Source organism: Alosa pseudoharengus, unplaced genomic scaffold (assembly GCF_046254945.1).
Source record: "Alosa pseudoharengus isolate Yale_2024_CS ecotype anadromous, Long Island Sound unplaced genomic scaffold, YU_APseudo_1.1 YU_APseudo_1.1_scf_10, whole genome shotgun sequence".
Lineage (NCBI taxonomy): Eukaryota > Metazoa > Chordata > Actinopteri > Clupeiformes > Clupeidae > Alosa > Alosa pseudoharengus.
In genome coordinates this window covers 28,561,024-28,576,023 of record NW_027468565.1, presented here as the reverse complement: position 1 = coordinate 28,576,023, position 15,000 = coordinate 28,561,024, and the positions used below count along the sequence as shown (strand labels likewise).

At 49.6% G+C, this 15,000-nt stretch overlaps 1 protein-coding gene across 4 annotated transcripts in view; it reads left to right on the top strand.

Annotated features, from left to right (window-relative positions):
• nav2b (neuron navigator 2b) overlaps nt 1-15,000 on the top strand; it is a 75,714-nt gene that overhangs the window by 17,492 nt on the left and 43,222 nt on the right. For all 4 annotated transcript variants that reach the window (XM_076269397.1, XM_076269396.1, XM_076269399.1 and 1 more), the window contains 3 exons: nt 4,050-4,158; nt 5,480-5,854; nt 11,311-11,433. In XM_076269397.1, coding sequence (XP_076125512.1) covers nt 4,050-4,158; nt 5,480-5,854; nt 11,311-11,433 — 607 coding nt within the window. The remainder of the gene's footprint in view (nt 1-4,049; nt 4,159-5,479; nt 5,855-11,310; nt 11,434-15,000) is intronic.

Here is a 15,000-nt window from a genome sequence, read left to right as displayed (position 1 = left end):
TAATATGAAGCTATTGAAAAGAATGAATATGCTATTCAAAAGAATGAACACATTACACACTAAACTGTGGAGTCAACAAAATAATGACAGAATTGATGGCTGAATATATCCATTTCTGTACTTTGATTTATGCTGTGTATGTATGTATGTATACATGATGCAGTTTGAATCAGGTAGTGGCAGACAAACATCTGACATGGGGTGAGTGAGCTGGGTTGTGTGACCACCGGTCACTACTTTGTGTGCTTAAAGAGCAAGAAGAATGCCTCCTGCTCAGCGTCCTCTTTACCACTGCTTGTCCTACCGTGCACATCAGTAGAGAACTCACTTTAGCACAGGGTGTACTGTGTGTGTGTGTGTGTATGAGTTACCATTGCTTGTCCTACTGTTCACATCAGTAGAGAATTCACTGTATCAAAGGCAGACGTATGTGTCTGTGAGTGTGTTGCATGTGTGTGTGTGTGTGTGTGCGCGTGTGTGCATGTGTGTGCGCGCGTATGAGTTACCATTGCTTGTCCTACTGTTTACATCAGTAAAGAACTCACTGTAGCAAAGGCAGACATGTGTGTGTGTGTGTGTGAGAGAGAGAGAGAAAGAGTGTGTGTGTGTATGAGCCGGGCACATCAGTAAAGACCTCACTGTAGCACAGTCAGATGGGTGTTGTTCATTTGTAACAGCGCCTTGGGTTGTCCCCGTCTTGACAAAATGTATGTTTACATTGTGCATTCTGTGTCTGTTTTTCAAAAAGCTTTTTGAGGAATGTTGTGGGTATCAGTCTTTGGGAGGAGGTTGTTTTTACCCAGAGTAGAATTATGTGACAGCTAAGGAACAGCTAAGGATGGAAGAGAGAGAGACAAAGAGAAAGAGAAAGAGAAAATGAGAGAGAGGCCGAGAGAGAGAGAGAAATAGAGAAAGAGAGAGACAGAGAAAGAGAGAGAGAGGCAGAGAGAGAGAGAGAAATAGAGAGAAAGAGAGAGAGAGAGAAATAGAGAGAAAGAGAGAGAGAGTCGATTCTGAGCAGAGTGTGGCTGAATGGAGAAGAATAGGCTCATCTACATGTTAAAGGCTATGGATGGCAGGGAGTTGCCAGGGGATCCTCACACAAGTGTGTGTGTGTGTGTGTGTGTGTGTGTGTGTGTGTGTGTGTGTGTGTGTGTGTGTTTATGTGTATGTGTGTCTGTGTGTTTGTGTGTGTGTGTGTGTGCGTGTGCGCGCGTATGTGTGTGTGTGTGTGTGTTTATGTGTGTGTGTGTGTGTGTGTGTGTGGGGGGGGGGGGGGGGGGTTTGGTTTGGTTTTGGTTGGACAGCTTCCTTTTTCTGGACTGTCAGAGCTCTGTGTAGAGTGAAAAACTCTCTCCACAGGGGAAGTAGACAGCTCAGGGGTAGGTGTGTTATATTTCTCCCCTTCCACTTTCTTGCTCTCTCTCACACACACACACACACACACACACACACACACACACACACACACACACACACACACACACACACACCCTCCTTTTTCCATGGAGAGAGAAACCTCCAGAAGAGTTTTTTTTGCGCGGACACGCTGCATTCTCCTTTTCAGAGGGAAATAACTGTTGCAGTATGTCACCGCCATGAGCCCCTGCGCCAGCACTGGTGGCTCCTGAGAGGGAAAGTGAGTGAGCGAGAGAGCGACGCACAGACAGAGACAGTCAGGCGAGAGGAGAGGTCAGATGAGATGCTGCCCCGCAGGAGGAAGAGGAAGGAGAATCCTGCCAGAGGGCACACCGAGAGGGGGAGTCCGGCCAGCGGTCACTCGGCCCACATGGACGCTCGTGCGCCGCAGAGGAGCTCCCCCGGAGGAGCGACTCAGACCAGCGTCGTGCACAGCGGCGGCGCCGCCGCCACTGCTGCCGCTAACCGGTCTCCGGGCTGCTTCGGCCTGCCTTACACATTGTCCAGCTGCATCCCGATGCTGCCCAGAGCCCCAAGTCACTTGGACGCGTCCCACGGGTCTGCTGCGGCGATGGAGACGGACACGCCTGCAGAGGGCGATAGCGAGGGCGAGAGGAGGTTGAGGGGCACGGAGAGGCGGAGGGGCGAGGAGGCCGGGGGTGGGGGTGGGGGTAGGAAACAGGGCCGCGGCGGCAGGCGTCTGGACTGGGACCGGGCGACCAGCCAGGAGGTGTCCAGACAGCTGTACCAGCTGCGCCTGCGGCAGACACACGTATGGGAGGGCATCGCCAGTGTCAACCAGGAGATCCTCTTCACCATGCTGGACATACACGAGAAGCACGAGTGTAAGCATGTGTGTCTGTCTGAATGTGTGTGTTGGTGTGTATGTGTGTATGTGTGTGTTTGTGTGTGTGTGTGTTTGTGTGTGTGTGTGTGTGTGTGTGTGTGTGTGACTGTGTGTGACTGTGTGTGACTGTGTATGAGTGTGTGTGTGTGTGTGTGTGTGTGTGTGTGTGTGTGTTTAAGTGTGTGTGTGTCTGTGTTTGTGTCTGTGTTTGAGTGTGTTGGAGCACGTCTGTGTGTGTGCGTGTGTGTGTATGAGTGTGAAAGAGAGAGAGTGAGGCTATATAAATGCATGTTTAACTGGTTGTATTGTTGCTAGCGCTATGTTTTGTTTATATCCTCCCCAACATGCCGTTGGCCGGCTTATTTTTGAAAGTCCAGGAAAGCGGCGAGGTCAGCAGCTCACACATCAAAAGGGGCCTTTTCTGAGAGCCAGTGAACCACTGTAAGGATTTAGGACCGCTGTAAAGGGCAGGTTTAGGGCTGTGAATGGGCTTGTTTGTGCTCTTGCAGCCTGTTGGAATGCCTGTGCTAGCTGGCTCTCTCCCTTGCTGTCTCACTCTCTCCTCTCTCTTGCTGTCTCACTCTCCTTCTCTCTCTCTGTTCTTTTCACTGGCTCTTTCTCTCCCCTCTCGTTCTGTCCTTCTTACTCTTTCACTCTTTAACTCCTTCTCTTTTTCCTCTATTCTCCATCTCTGTTTAATTACCGGTACCTCTCTCTCCCTTTCCCTCTCTCTCTCTCCCTCTCTCTCCCTCCCTTCCTCTCTCTCTCCCTCTCTCTCCCTCTCTCTCCCTCTCCCTCTCCCTCTCTCTCTCTCCCTCTCTCTCTCCCTCTCTCTCTCTCCCTCTCTCTCTCTCTCTCTCTCTCTCTCTCTCTCTCTTTCACCACTCTCATGCCGCGGATGTGTGTTGCTCCTTCCCAGGCTGGCTGTGTGAGGTGGCTTCTGAACCGCCCCACAGCACCACCTCCTGATCTGCCTGTGTTTTAATCCCAGCAGCCAAATCCCCTCTCACCCTTAGCAGTCCATGTGAGTGAAGGAGTGCAGAGAAGGAGTCCGCATTGGGAGAGAGGGGGAGATAGAGAGAGAGAGAGAGAGAGAGAGGGAGAGGAAGGGAGAGAGAGGGAGAAAGAGAGAGAGAGAGAGAGAGGAAGGGAGGGAGAGGGAGAGAGAGAGGGAGAAAGAGAGAGGGAGAGAGGGGTCAAAGAGAGGGGGTAGATGACTTTTCTCCCAGAGGAAAACAAATAGATGTTGGGAGTGATGGCGAAAGGTCAAACGTTGTGCTTCCTTGTTTGAGCAAGAAGAAGAGAGAAGACAACCTTCATTTTCTTGCCCCGTGACATACACGAGTGCATCACACACACCCATGCGCACACACACACACATACACACAAATGTAAACATTGTGCTCTGGTGATGGGGCTGTGTTGCCTTGTTGTGTGGTTGCGGTTTTGAATTTGCATCAGCACCAAAGGACTTGTTTTTGTTGTTCCTGGAATGTGTCCTCTGCTCTTCTCTCGGCGGATGGATGTGTGTGTCTGGAGGTGAGTGACAGTGTTTCTCATCAGCGCTGGGAAGTACAGCTCGCATTTTTGGAGTGTCTGGAAGTGTCTGTGTGTCACGACATGCCTACAGAATTGCTCCAGCTGTTCTGTGGTGAAGTTTGCTCAGCTTTTCCTCTCCCCCTCTCTCTCTTTCTCTCTCTCTCTCTCTCTCTCTCTCTCTCTCTCTCTCGCTCTCTCTCTCGCTCTCTCTCTCCGTGTTTCATTCTCTCTGGTCTTCTCACAGGTGAGGACCCTGAAGCCAGGCGCCTGCGGACAGTGAAGAACATTGCTGATCTGCGGCAGAACCTGGAAGAGACCATGTTCAGCCTCAGAGGAACTCAGATCAGTCACAGGTAGTACAGTCCACCTCGATCGCTCAATTGTTTTGCATGGCCGTGTTTGTCTGTGTGTGGGTTTGTTTGTATGTGTGTGTGTGTGTGTGTGTGTGTGTGTGTGTGTGTGTGTTTATGCGTATTTGTAGACTTTGTACATGGAGTTGTACCAAAATAGCTAGTCTCTCATTGTGTGCGCTTTCTTGCGCTTTCTCACAAGCTCATAAATAACTAGAGCTGTTCGCTAAACCCAAAAGCCAGGAGCTGTTGGGTAGTTAGGATGAAGTGTATTTATTGCTCCAAAGAGAAGGTGAGGGCTTGTGTGTGTGTGTGTGTGTGTGTGTGTGTGTGTGTGTGTGTGTGTGTGTGTATTTATATGTGTGTGTGTTTCTGTAACTTTCTGTGTGTGTGGAGGGGGGGGGGCATCTTAGTGAGGTCACTCTTTTTCTATTGTTATAATCCTTCAAAAGCTTAAAAGCTTCATGCAAGTCATTCACAGGGCACAGACAGAGAGGGCTTTCTCTGATCCCCCCCTCCCCCCCCCCCAACCCAACCCAAAGTACTGTAACTTGGCGTGGCTGACATGGCAGCTCACAAAGGCACTTCAAATGACCGCTGGGGCGGGAGTACAACATGACATTAATTATGGGGGCGGCTGCGATAGCCAAGTGGCTTTTTTGGGAAAATGTGCCCCCATTGTTCTCTAGCCTGTGAAACATTTCATTCACGGCTTGAACTTGAGCCTTTGGGAACATGAGAAACTCAGGATGGGGGCTTCACAGGTTGTTTGGGTGATTGGCAGGCAGACGCCCTGGGGGGGGGCGAGGGGGCTGGTCAGCGGGTTTTGTCTTTGACGGGATGAGTTTGATGGGTTAGCCTTGAAACGCTGGCCGTGAAATTGTCTCAGAGGGGGGGCCTAGTCCAAGCGCTTATCCTAACCCTCCCCCAACACACGTTTTCAACAGCCTCATTAAAAGATCATTTCATTTCTACTGAGGTCAATAAGAAGCATTTGCCTGGCCCATTTATTTACAATGTCTACTGGAGACAATGTATTGAATTTAAACAACACACACAAAAATAGAGATATACACATGGTATATCTATGTATTGGGGTGTGACTGTGTGACTGTGTGTGTGTTTGCTTGTCTGTGTATGTTCTCTCTGGCTGATTTTTGAAGGCCTTTTGAGCCATGACCACCTAAGGCACCATAGCAAGTGATTGACAGGTTCAATCCAGCATGGGCCCTTCTCAGGGTACTTCAGAGGGAAAGCCCCCCTCTCCATATGAGCTCTGTGTTTGCACTGTCGCTGTTGAGACTCACACCCCTCTCTGCCCCAGCACCCTGGAGACGACCTTTGACAGCAGCGTGACCACAGAGGTCAGCGGGCGAGGTGGCGTGCTGGGCAGCCGGCCTGCCTCCGCGCTGCCATGGCGACAGGGCTCGTCCAGTCCCCGGCTGCAAGCGGGCGACGCCCCCTCCATCGGCCCGCGTACCGGCGGCAACGCCACTCGATTTAGCGGCGGCGGAAACAGTGGCCGCTATCAGCTCCACCACCGACAGACCAGCACCACCATCGCCGGCGGCAACCCGCACCTGCCGGACATGGCCGAGGAGGAGCTGGACGCCTTCGCCGTGGAGACAGCCGGCTACATGAGTGACGGTGACATCCTGAGCAAACCTGTGAGCCGGATCGACACCATCAGCACCAGCGGGTGAGAAAGCGCTCCCTCACACACTCTGCCTGGGCCCTAAACAGCACCTACAGATCGCTAGCAGACTGTGTAATTACTAACGGCTACACTGGGTCCAGTGAAGTCTGGGGAAGGCTTTGAGTTTCCTGGAGTTGCCATTGAGAGGCTTTGAGTTGGTCTTGTATTCCAGCTGGATGTATAATTGCGGAGATGATTGAGAAAGTGAGAGCACTAACAATAATTACGGGTTGTCTTCACCCTTCTCTCAAATTATGCTCAAGTGGAAGGATTTTTTTTTTGCTTCTCATCATCTGTGATATATAGGTTTTGACAACAAAAAACCCAGCTTGATTTTATAGTTTGAGATAATTCCCTTTACTTGGATATTTAGACTGATTAAAGGAGATTTTTCTTCAGCATTGTTTTTGAAATGCCTCTAGGTGGCAGTGTTTCCTCACTGGCATGCTAGTTTGGCTCTACTGGTGTCACCACAGTAGAGTTGACCGCTGAAATACATATTTTCAAGAAGTGCTCTGAATAGCATTTTATTATGGTTTAAATAACAGAACATATCACCAGTGTTTTTATAGCGGAATAAAAACATGTCTCCGGACCGCGTACCTGCTCCAGGCGGAGTGGTTCGCAGCGTGTCTTTGACCCCTGCTGTGGCGTGCCTCTAATCAGAGCTGCAGCTCCACACGCCCCTGTGGAGAATCCCCAGTCTGTGCCATGAGCGGCCAGCCGCAGGCCTCGAGCCCTATAATCACGCCGGCCCGTAACGGCCCTGTTTGTCGAGCCGAGCGTTCCTCTCAGCGCGTCTCTCAGGGCTGGGAGCCCAGCCAACAAAGCACAGCATAGCATAGCACAGCATAGCATAGCACAGCACAGCACAGCACAGCACAGCACAGCACAGCATAGGACAGCAACCCCCTCCATCCTCCCTCCCCTCAGGGGAGAGACGCATACTCCTTGAGGAAGTGCATCTGGCCCAGGCCGGCGCCAGATCAGGGCCAGATCAGGGCCAGGTCCAGCCGTGCCGGTGTGTGAGCAGCTGTGCCAGCTGGTTCCTCCTCCGCTCATGGCTTGGACGGTTTGTGGTGGCCACGGCACGAAAAAAAGAAAACGAGGAAGAAGAAGAAAAACAATGCCTTGTGTCCTGCATGACCTTGTGGTCGTTGGCTGTGTTGACATCCATTTAAGTCCCGTGAGTGGTGGGTCTGACCAGCACACAGGGTCAGAGCCTCCTGACTGAGACTGGACCAGCTGTCATGGGAACACCACCAAGGGGACCCTGCTAGGCCTCCACATGAATCAAACAGTATGCCCTGCTCTACATTTCATTTTTGTGTTCAGACATTTTTTTGGTTTGTTTTCTAATTCGGGTGCTGACGTTGAACAGATAGATGGAGTTCGAAGCCTCTGAGTGCTTTGCTTTGTTTTTTTGTATCTCAAAGGAAAAATGAGCCTGTAGGGAGAATACCATAGAGGTATTCATGCCAGTTTGACTGGCGAGTGGTGGTTTGGGTGTATGTACTTTGCGTGCGGTTGGAGAGCGCTGTAGAGTCGAAGGGTCATGGGAAATATTCCTGCTCGGGTCTCAGGCACGGGATGCGTTTTTGGGGCGGAGGAGAGACGTGCAGGGCTTAAAGCAAGCGCATATTAAAGTGAGCCCTATTTTTATGGCTGTCCCTGAGGAGATGGCCTGGCCTCTCGATCCTATGAGAAAGGCCTTGCGTTTGTTTCGTTTCTCGGTTTGCTATCCATCTCTGGTTTTGTCGCTTGTGTCTCTTGTGTCTCTCTCTCTCTTGCTGGATAATGTGCTTCTCATGCTCTGTTCTTGTGCCATGAACGTTACCAATCTGTCTTGTATCTCTCGCTTTGTTGTTCCCCAGAACCATGACCACAGAAGCTTTTTGGGTTGTTGTTGTTTTTTTTCAGTCAGTCAGGTTCAAACACAAAATTGTATGAAGAGACAATCAGAGTAATCAGTAAGTCGTCGTGGCGCAGCGCGAGCCGCCTCTTTTGGACAGGCTGCAGTATGTCTGTGGGCAGTCCTCGCAGCGAGAGAGAGAGAAAGAGACAGAGAAAGAGAGAGAGAGAGAGAGAGAGAGAGCTGTTTGTTGTTTTTCCTTTTCTCCTGTTTTCCTTCCAGTCATGTCTAAACAGGCAACATCATTATGACTATTCACTTGTACGCATGGCAATCAAATAACAAAGGCGATTCTGTCACTTTGAACCCACACAAGAAGCTTGAAAAGCAAAACTAATGTGATCACAGCAATTGCACTTTTGAACCGAAGGTAAAGAAACAGCAGCAAAGGCGTTTGTAAGGCCAGAGCAAACGTACACAGAGCAAACATACACAGCCTACATCCAACTTGCTTGGTCATCCATTGGGTTAATACCCAGCGGCCCATGTTGTTCAGTACCTTGTGGTAATGGCCATCCCACTTGCAGGAGGCTGGGGGTTTCACCTCTACATCTATTCCTCTTGGCAAAGCAAGTTTATTTGTATAGCACATTTCATACACAGGGTTAATTCAATGTTCAGTAGTCTGTTGTATTGAATGAGTCAGACCACCACTTACGAAGTCAAATCAATACTGTGCATTTTAATTACAGGAAATGTCAAAGTGAAAGCAACAGAACTGAACTGAACTAACACAACACAACTGAAAACGGAGAACTCCATAAAGGGATATATGCTCTTTCAGGGCATTGGTTGAGAGAAGAAGCTGCTTAACCTTTGTCAGTTGTCAATATCACCTAAGCCAGTGCCCTCCAGCCTTTTGTGCTGGCTTTGCAAACAAGAAACGAATGTCAGTTAATCATAAATCATAATTTGCTTTTGCTGGTGCTTGTCACCTGGGTGTTGCTGCTCCCTCCACTCCTGCAGTGCACACACCTCTAACCTTTAACCTTTCACCTTTCACCCCTCCCCCGCCCTCCTCCTCCCCCGCCGAGTTAACCTGCGTGGCTGGTTACATAGCAACCAAACTGCTGGTTAACCGCCGACTCACCGTCCACACCTGCCCACATGAGCGATGACCCAGTCTCATGCTGGTCTTTGCAGGAAATGAGGCGAGCATGTGTGTGGGTGCACTGCACATGTGTTGGAATGTATGGCTATATAGCCAATCACGTGGGCTGTGTGTTGTGTTGAATTGTTATGAATGAGGTGCCAGGTATGTATTCTTGAGCAGTTATGAAAAATGACACAGGCAAAAATAGAATGTGATTATTTTAGAGAGAGAACCAGTTGATTGAGGTCATTTAGCGTCAATTGAGACTTAATTGGCCCACAGGGTGCTTTATCCACTGAGGAAATTGCTTGTCATTTGAGAGCCTTTGAATATCTTCACAAACACTCTCTTTCCCCTCCCCCCTTTCTCACCACCCCTCCAGCCATCCCATAGCAGAGCTTATAGTCCTCAGACTATTACCACCCCCCCCCCCCCCACACACACACACACACACACACACACACACACACACACACACATGAACACACACAAACACTCCTGTACTTCTCCCCCCTTTCTCACCACCCCTCCAGCCATCCCATAGCAGAGCTTATAGTCCTCAGACTATTACCACCCCCCCCCCCCCCCCACACACACACACACACACACACACACACACACACACACACACACATGAACACACACAAACACTCCTGTACTCCTCCCCCTCCCAACCTTCACTCCGGTCTTCCCTCCCCAGCCCCGGGCTGCGTGTGTCCCTGCCGAAGGCCTTGAAGCTGTCCTCCCTGCTCTTTCTCTCTTTCTCTCTCTCTCTCTCTCTCTCACACACACACACACACACACACACACACACACACACACACACACACACACACACACACACTCAGACATTCATTCTCTTTGTGGGCTGAATGGTGTCTCCATCACTTCCCTGAGGAGAGGGGGGGAGAGAAAAAAAGATCCGGCCCACTAGTTCATCTCCAGACTCAACCCCCCCACTAAGAGGCATGGCAGAGTCTCACTGGCTCCTCAGACACTTGCCTCTGTGTGTGTGTCTGTGTGTTTGTGTGTGTGTGTGTGTATGTTTGTGTGCTGTTTACACACACGCACCCAGCCATCCCCACACAAATGAGCGCTTCTCACACGCAGACTGAGTTAAACACAGGCGTGGGCTTTGTGCTCGGAGTGGATGAGGACTTCTGGAAGTGTATGGTGCTGTGGTTGCTGGACACAGCCAAGGATTTCTGAGCTTCGCATAATTTCACTGAGGGATTGAAGTTTGGTGTGTTGAACTGTGTTGGCACTGCCCCAATGTTCAGCACAGAGAGGTATGTGGAAGTTATTTGGTCATGTGAATGTATTTGGGTGTTAAGGCTTTTGAATTACCAACATTAATCATCCTCTTGTGTCAAACTTGCTCTTTGAAACATGATGAAAAAGACTATTTCTATTTATTATTTTGTGCCCTCACTCCATTTCACTGCTGCATTCCTCTAAAGTACATAAACAGCAAGTGCATTTTCTTTTCACTTCTGAGGTCTGTGGGATATCTTATTAAAGTAAACGGACATGAACAATAGAAAAGTTAATCAGTGTTAACAGTGTTTGACCACTGTCTGATTTCCTTGCCTTTAAGAGACATGCTTGTGTGAAGTGTGTCTCGTGTGGCATGTCCCAAATCGACAAATGACTTAATTTTGTTTGATCAACCAACGTGGGTGTTTTTGCAGAATTATATCCATTGTCACGTACCGGACTGGTAGTTTACATGAAGGAGGATTCTCTTCTATAGTGTGGAAATGCTCTAAGTCTGTGCTTATACAGTATATAGAATAGCAATGCAGGGGTTTCCTGCTCTCATTCTCACTGGACAGAGCACCTCTGAGTGTGTGTGTGTGTGTATTGAACAAGACTACTCAAGTCCTCCCTTATCTGTTAAAGCATTAGACTAATCTTCACCAATGCCGGCAAACAGGCATGACAATTGATGTCCCAAATAGTCAGTTTAAAATGGGTAAATATTTGGAAGTGGCTGGTGTTGACTGATTGCAAATGAGAGTGTTTGCGCTCTGGCAACGGTTGGTTCTCTCAAACGCCCTGTGTATACAGTAGAATCAGCATGGCCCTTTGTCATGAGGAGAAGCACAGGACAAAACAGTGCGAGGATCAAGTCCTCGTTAATTCACCGTTAGTTTAATTATTCAAATCAATTTTCTCTGTATTGCATGTCATTGGTAGTATATCTGAAGGTTGCTGTTGAATCATCTCAATAATGGAACTAACTAGCCCAGCTGGATTGCACAAGAGGGATTTTATTATCCTTTAGAGATAAGAGATGAAGAAACCATGTTTTTACAAGCACCTAATAGAATTTTAATGATCATATGTTGGATTTATATGAGTACTCTGTGATAACAGAAACCATTTATATTGGTGCGTGTGTGTGTGTGTGTGTGTGTGTGTGTGTGTGTGTGTGTGTGTGCACCTCCTCAGCTACATGACGGACGGCGGGCTAGGCATGTACACACGGCGGTTGAACCGGCTGCCGGAGGGAGGCATGGCTGTGGTCCGGGAGAACGTGCACCGTAGCGGAGCGAGCCAGGCTGACACAGACAGGTAGGTTCCCCGCCGCCAGCATCACATCTCTGGGCTCCTCTCAGGGTCAAGTGGGGCCACTCTGGAGCTCTTCTACAGCAAAGCACCAACACTAGACACCAACACTAACAGACTGATTACCAGCCGCTTAGTTTGGAAAAGCATTGTGATAAACAGGATGTGTCCTTTGGAGGACAGATTACCAGAGTTTCCTTAGTGGCGCTGGCGCAGAGCAGGCACATATATACACACACACACACACACACACACACACACACACACACACACACACACACACACATACACACATACACACACATACACACACACACACATACACACAAACACACATGCACACACTGACTTAGAGGGAAACACTGATACACACACTCTCTATCACTCTCTCTCTCTCTCTCTCTCTCTCTCTCCTTTACGAACACACACACACACACACACACACACACACACACACACACACATGCACATGCACGGACTTAGAGGGAAACACTGATACACACACTCTTGTCTCCCTCTCTCTATCTCTATCTCTCTCTTTCTCTTTTACACACACACACACACACACACACTCTCTCTCTCTCCCCGTGCCACAGGCGATGTCTAATGGATGGCTTTGCTCATTGTCTTCCCTTCTTTCCTCCTCTCTTTCTTCCCCTGCTTGTGTTTTTGTTCTTTGTCTTTTCGGAGGAAGCAGCTCTGTGAGTGAGTCTCTCTCTCTCTCTGTGCAACCCTGTGAGAGCCTCAGCAGTAGTGGGACCCCTGGGGGGGAGGGGGGGGGGGGTAGCTGCCTCTCAACCGCTGAGACCCGTCGTATGGGCTCTGTGCACTAGCTTACTTGAAGTCGGCAAACCAGTTTTCTGTTCGCTGATATCGCTGTCAACAAGCACCTGAAGAGTAGTGCTTCGGTTGTGGCCTACCAAAACGTGTGCTCACCGAAAATCCTTCCCTCCTTATTTTGTAGACTGGCGTTTTTAGGAAAAAGCCGGAAGCTAAAATCGCTTTTATAACCACTTGAAGCTGAGTGTGAGTGGCACACAGCAGTGCTCTTTAATGCCGCCCATGGACATTAAGACAAAGACGCGTACATTGCATTTCTTACGTTTTGGTACAACTAAAACATATATCCAGGTGCTTGTTGACAACCATGTGAAACAAACAGGAAACTGGTTTGCCGACTTCAAATAAGCTAGTGCACAGAACCCATGCTGTACTGTGTGCTGTTCCAGCTTATTGCCCGGTGCTCTACTGTGTGCTGTTCCAGCTTATTGCCCGGTGCTGTACTGTGTGCTGTTCCAGCTTATTGCCCGGTGCTCTACTGTGTGCTGTTCCAGCTTATTGCCCGGTGCTGTACTGTGTGCTGTTCCAGCTTATTGCCCGGTGCTCTACTGTGTGCTGTTCCAGCTTATTGCCTGGTGCTGTACTGTGTGCTGTTCCAGCTTATTGCCCGGTGCTGTGCTGTGTGCTGTTCCAGCTTATTGCCCGGTGCTGTACTGTGTGCTGTTCCAGCTTATTGCCCGGTGCTGTGGCGTGCGCCGCTACAGCTGTGAACACATAAGTGGCGCACACAAGGAGGCACTTTCTCTTCAGCGCAGTGCGCACAGCTGCTTTGCCCTAATCCCAGTTAGGGGTGGTATTATCTATTATTGAGCAGCCCTGGTGCAAGCTGGGAGTTTGTTTGCAGGGTCCGAGCATAGACGTGGATATTGTTTTGCTGTTGTTCAGTGAAAATGAGCATAACACTTGCTTTCTTATTTCACTGTGTTCTTCATTGTGTAGATTTTCTTTCATAATGAGGTGAGAGAGGAGTTTGCAGATGGTTTGCAGAGGAAAAGAGAAAGACAGTTTGGGTTTGTGTAAAATGCATAAGATACAGTATAGGCTTAATGAAATAAGACTGCTCATGAATAAATTAGCATGTTGAGGCATGGCCATGTATTAAGTACATTAGCATAAAACACAGACCCTTCTTGGCCACCCACTGTCCTAAACCCCCACCCCCCCCCAACCCACCCACACACCCCCACCCCCCAAACACACACACACACACACCTCCCGACTCCTGGAACAGATTTAACAGAGGGGAACAAGCTAATGGTCATGCGGGTGGAACCCACAGGAGGAACAATGCTCATTTTATTCAAGCCAAGGCACAAACAGGGAAGAACAGAGACCAGGACACCTCAGAGTAGTTTGCCTCCACCCCAGCCCAACCCACCTCACCCCAGCCCAACCCACCTCACACCACCCCAACCCACCTCACGCGGTCGGTGGGCTTTTCGTAATCACTCAGTGGCCGGCGGTGATGTCAGCAAGTCGAGACTGATCATTTTCACAGGTGTGTGTGTGTGTGTGTGTGTGTGTGTGTGTGTGTGTGTGTGTGTGGGTGTGTGTGTGTGTTGCCCCGGCACGGGCTCACTCGCCTCGCTCACCGAGCAGATGACAGAATGAGGGCTCAGGCATTCCTTCCTCCTCTTGTTTCCCTGCGAGGAGCTCCGAGCAGCAGTGCCGGCGTTCCGATGGGAATTCCCGGCTTCTCCTACTGGAGGCACTCGAAAGTCATATATAATTTAATGAATGTTTTCCTTGAGGCTGCCCAATAGCAGGTGCTGTAATAAATTATTCCATTTTTTCCCCCTGCCTCTTTTCTTCCTCGCTGGTGACCAAAACAAAGAATAAAGGGGGAAGTGGAAAAAAAAAAAGAACGCGTTCTCACAAAAATTAGTGTTGGAAAGACAGTGTGGTGGTGTGTGTGTGTGTGTGTGTGTTTGTGTGTGTGTGTGTGGCTCTGCTGATTAAAAGTCCGTTTGTTACCTGGCCATGATTGATTGGAGCCTGCAGTGGCTCATCGTGTGCCAAGCTGACTCATGATTCACAAGCACCGGCTCCGTCTAGACAGCCAAATGCACTCACTCAGGGCCTGACTTTGGAATGAGATAACGCCAATTTTAAGGCACAGCCAGGAAGAGGTAAGTAGACTGAACTCGTATTTCAAGCCTATAGACTGTGTGTGTGTGTGTGTGTGTGTGTGTGTGTGTGTGTGTGTGTGTGTGTGCTTGTGTGCTTGTGTGTGCATATATGCTGTGTGTGTGTGTGCGCGCATGTGTGTTTGCTCAAGCGGTTTGTAGGGTTCAGAGGTCTCTGGTATGCTTGGGCAGGCTATTAAAGTTAGCCTCGGGGGGGGTTGCACACTCATTCTGTTGTATTCAGCTGGGTTTACGCAGGAGGACTCAGCATTGTCCGACCAGCCTGGACACATCCCCGCCGCCCGCTCAGCTTTCCGCTCTGCGCTCTCCGCTCTCCGCTCTCTGCGTCTGTGCCTCAGGCTGGCCATTCGTCTCCGTCTCTCCAGGCCCACGTGGCCCCATTGCTCCGAATGGGATTCTGTCATCATATCATGCAGAGCAGGACGAGATGGGATCATCACCGTGCGATGCTGGTGGGGTGCAGTGTTAATAGTGTTGTGGAGTCAAGTGAGAGAGCAGCCCGTCTTTCAGTGTGTTTTTTAAGTGTTTGGTCACACTCACTCTCACACACACACACACACACACACACACACACACACACACACAC